The sequence below is a fragment of the Pediculus humanus genome, genomic scaffold (assembly GCF_000006295.1).
Source record: "Pediculus humanus corporis 1103172107667 genomic scaffold, whole genome shotgun sequence".
Taxonomy (NCBI): domain Eukaryota; kingdom Metazoa; phylum Arthropoda; class Insecta; order Psocodea; family Pediculidae; genus Pediculus; species Pediculus humanus.
The window spans coordinates 1,208,411-1,212,928 of record NW_002987276.1 but is presented as its reverse complement, the minus strand read 5'-3'; the positions used below and the strand labels follow the sequence as shown (position 1 = coordinate 1,212,928).

Below are 4,518 nucleotides of genomic sequence, written 5' to 3'. Positions count from 1 at the left end.
AAAATTCTTCATACGAAAAGAAATAATGTTGATTTAAAAATTATACGAAATTGACGGTATGACAAATAATTACCTAAAACAAAATTTAAACAAAACCTATTTTTAGCGAAATCATTTAATCTTTACCGAACAATTCCTTATAAAAGCTACTAGTTACTGCGTATGGTAGATTCATTTTAGTGTGTCATACATAGTAGTTAGGAAAGCAACAAAATGGCTGACAATATCTTCATGGTTAAGTTGAGCTCAAAAACAAAGATTATTCATTTATAGTATGTGTGTAATTTGATAAAATTAAAAAGAAAACACTTATTTAAATAACTAAAATGTAAAAATTTCTAATAAAAAATAAATAAATAAAATAAAATAAAATAAAAACTGACAATACCTACAGGAACAAATATCAACACAACTAAATTGTACAAAGTTTTTCGTCTTGTGATCTACTTTGTAAAATGTTTTTTACTAAAAGGCAACAAGACGATTTTTTTCCCTTCTTTAAAATGGCGACAAATTTTTTAAGGTTTATAAAAATCGACTTTTTTTTTTTTAAATTTAGCAAAACATGTCGTATTAAAAAAAAAATCATCAATTTTTAATAATCGAAAAGCCCTCATATCAAGAAATGAGAAATTAATAAATAATTTTAATAATATTATTTAAATAAATTGAAAAATTAATAAGAAATTAATATTAAAAAAAATTATATAGAATCCAAGAAAAACTCTTATTTGGATATAATAATTCTTTTTTTTTTTGTAAAGTTATAATTTTAATTAATTATTAATAAATAAGTTTAAATATTAAAAATAAAATAAGAACAATAATAATAAAAATGTAAACTCAAATTGATAAGACTAATATGAAACATTAATTGAATAAAGGACATAATTTAACATCCATTTTTTTTTGTTTTATTTAATATTTTATAAAATAAAGAAACAAAATGGAAACAAAACAAAAAAGAATCTCTCTTCCCTTTTTCTCCCTTTTTAATGCAACATGATGAAATAAACTTGATAAAGAAAATAATATATAATTTGGACATTAAAAGCAATTTTTATTAAAATAAAATTAAAATTGTTTTTTTTCCATGTTTTTTATTATTATTATTATTATTTTACATTAAATCACTATTACAATGGGATTTTTTAAATAAGGCTTTTAAAATGTTTTCCTATAACCGTAAAATAATAAAAAGGAAACAAAAATAATTACAAAAAGTAATAATTTTTTTGACTTTAACAATAAATTTCCCTCCTTTCCTTCCTTCCCACTCCATTTTTTTTTTTGGATAATATTTTTTAGCTGAATAATAATAATAAAAACCTTATTAACTTCACATAATTTTTATTTTTTATATTTTCCGAATGAAATTCAAAAAGAAAAAATTAAAACATAAAAACCTTAACCCTCTTCATCAATATGTTGTCACTTTATTTAAGGTTTTTAAAAACAATATAATATTGTAATGAAAAAAAGAAAGAAAAAAAGAAAAATTTTAATGAATATAATATTGAAACGCAAACTTTATTTTAAAATCTACAAAAAAAAAAAAAGAAAAAAAAAAAAAAGAGAAAAATTGAAACAGTTTCAAGAATGAAATCGAGTTACCCTTTAAAAATTATCATCATCATTATTTATTTATTTATTTATTTTTCGAAAGAAGTATTTCAATGCGTGTGTGAATTTTATACTTCTTTTTAAAATAAAATAAAATAAAAGAAAGAAAAAAAAAATTAATATTCATCAAAATTAATAATAATATATCTTTAAAATCATTTTTTTTTTTTTTTTTTTTTTTGTAAATTTTTTTGCCTTTTTTTTAATTTTTTTTTGTTTGTTTTTTAAATTTTTTTCATTATCATTATCATTATTATTATGTTTTTTTTTATATTTTTATTTTTCAAAAAAAAAATTACTAAAGCCTAAAAAAAAAAAAAAAAATTGAAAACAACAACTATCATATATAAAATGATGGAAAATAACTGGTTGATTGAATATTTTTTTTTTCGAGAATATTATATAAATTCATTCATTAATTCATTCATTCATTCATTATTATTATTATTATTATTATTATATGCGATAATGTTAATTAAATGTCATCGATGTTAAGATCGTCATCCTCGTCATCGTCTTCGTTAACGGCCGCCGGCGTTTTACCACCAACTTGAGGTTGTTCTTTCAATGGAGAATTTTTGGCACGATCGTCGTATTCAATCTGATCCAAAACAAAACAAATGTAAATTTGATTTCGAAGGGGATTCCCCAATTTCTTCCACCCCCTCCCCCCTTTCCCCTACCCCTACCCTCCCACCTAACCTACCTCGACATCATCCTCGCTCTCGCTTTCAGTCTCCTCTTCGGCTTCTCTCAACCACGATATAAACGGTTTAACCCTGTTGTGAATTTCCTGACTTAATTCTTTGCTCACGTATTTCTTACTCACTTTTTCCGACCAGTCAAGCAATGTTTTCTCTTCCAAAATGTCAAGATCGTAAAATAACTGCGTGTAAAAATCAAACAGATAAAAAAACAGAAAAGAGAGAAAAGAGAGAGAGACAAACAAACCTTAAAAATAGCAGGAACTTTTTGAAGAAGTACATCTTTGTGCAAAGCAATCGTTTGCTCAATTCCTCCTATGAGACATTTTTGGGCTTTAGAATCTTCATGAGTGAAACGCAAAAGTAAAACGCGATGTTTTTTAGCCTAAATAATAAATAAATAAATAAATAAATAAATAATAATAATAATTCATTGATTACATATCGATCAGTCATCATCGATTGATTTTCATTTTTGACTTGAGAGAGTACGTACTTGAGTGTGAATGTTTTGGTCGAATAATAATTCAGCCAATACTAATGTCGCCTTATTTTTTATTTCTAATCTTTCTGCTTCGGCTACGATTTCCCGATGATTTTCCAATAATCCAACATCTTTTAATTTTTTTATGTAATTGTAAAACAAATCTATTCTTTCCTAAACACACAAAAAACAAAAGGATAGTAGTAGTACTAATAATAATAATAATAATAAATTAATTTAAAGTGGTGCAAGTACTTTTTCAGTTTTCTCAAGGTCATCATTCATCATCAACCCTTTCACTCCCTCGGTTAAATCTTGCTGACGGGCTTTAACAGCTTCTTCGGAAACGTCAACAGCCCAATTATCATAATCATCATCTTCGTTCTGTAAACATAATAATAATAATGACATTTTTTTTCATATTTCCCCCTCCCCAATAGGGAGAAAACGCTCGGGAAAACTCACTTCTTTCTCTGGATTCATCGAAGCGTTCGCTTTGAATTTATCAGAATCGGATTCGTCCGATTTTGGAGAACTTCTTCCGTCGCCGTTCGTTTCGTTCACAGCTTTCTTAGATCTTTTCGAACGTTTTCCTTCCGTTAATGAGGAACCTTGAGTAGCGGGATTTAAATCTTGAAAAAAAAAGGAAAAATTTTTTTTTATCAGGAAGTGTGATAATCTTTCTTCCTTCTAGTATGATTCCCGGAAGGTATGACTGACTGACTGACTTACTAGGAGGGTTTTTCAATATAAATGTATTTAATTTGTGATTGAATTCGAGGGGACCGTGATGACCGCACGCTTTGCAACTTTGGGATATGCTTCCTTTTTTCGAAGAAATCAAAAGAGTCGTTTCCGGATTGTCGCAACCCGGACACAAAACAAATTTCCGGATGAATCCATCTAAGAGATCCTGTAATTTCGCCGCGTCGTGACTTCCGTTGACGATGAATCGATCGTTTTTGAAATCGAATTGGGTTTGAGCACCCAATTCGCAACCGAAATATTTTGTTGGATCTAAAAAATTTTATTATAAAATCAAATCAAAAACAAATTCAAAATGATACAATTTATAAAGTGCGTGTGTGCGTGTGTGCGTATTTACATGTCGGAGGTCTTCCCAAAGCTTTGGCAACTTCCATCATGTTAACAATAACGGTTTTTATACCGTTTCCTTTTCCTTCAACCTTGGCCATGATACGCGGCATTTTATAGCGGTAATAAGCATCACTTACTGATCTATTGACGTTTAAACTCCCCATTGTGTGACTGAAATTTTAAAAAATTCATTCATTATTGCTCAAAAAGTTCAGACTTTTTCCGAATGGTTTGTTCAGACCATTTTCCGTGTCTTTTGTCTTTTATACCTTAGATTAACAAATCGGGTAACTCTATTTAGACAAAATCTTGGTGAAATTTATGGTTGGATTTTGGAGTCGAGAAAGGGAGGCTTCTACTTCTGCGCCTCAACCAGTCACGTTTTTCTGAATGGCTGCAATTTTCGATGTTGATTGGTGGAAAGTTTTGTTTTCCTAATTGACAAATAATAATAATAATAATATTAATTTACCATTCGTACAATACGCAATCAATTGCATTTAAAAAATAATAATAATGATAATAATAATTTTTTCCGGTTAAAGTGATACTACCTATAGCTTTGCTGCCTCTTACGTGAAATCATACACGTTAGTTGGCCACGGCCCG

The 4,518-nt window shown here is 27.7% G+C and overlaps 1 protein-coding gene across 1 annotated transcript; it reads right to left on the bottom strand.

Annotated features, from left to right (window-relative positions):
* Positions 1–2,098: 2,098 nt before the first annotated feature.
* Phum_PHUM287480 (eukaryotic translation initiation factor, putative) lies at positions 2,099–4,073 on the bottom strand (the record flags this gene model as incomplete). Its single annotated transcript, XM_002426915.1, has 8 exons — positions 2,099–2,224; positions 2,330–2,509; positions 2,575–2,712; positions 2,824–2,985; positions 3,067–3,195; positions 3,277–3,443; positions 3,544–3,828; positions 3,917–4,073. 8 exons carry the CDS (start codon positions 4,071–4,073, stop codon positions 2,099–2,101), a joined length of 1,344 nt encoding a protein of 447 aa, XP_002426960.1.
* Between the last annotated feature and the right edge of the window lie 445 nt (positions 4,074–4,518).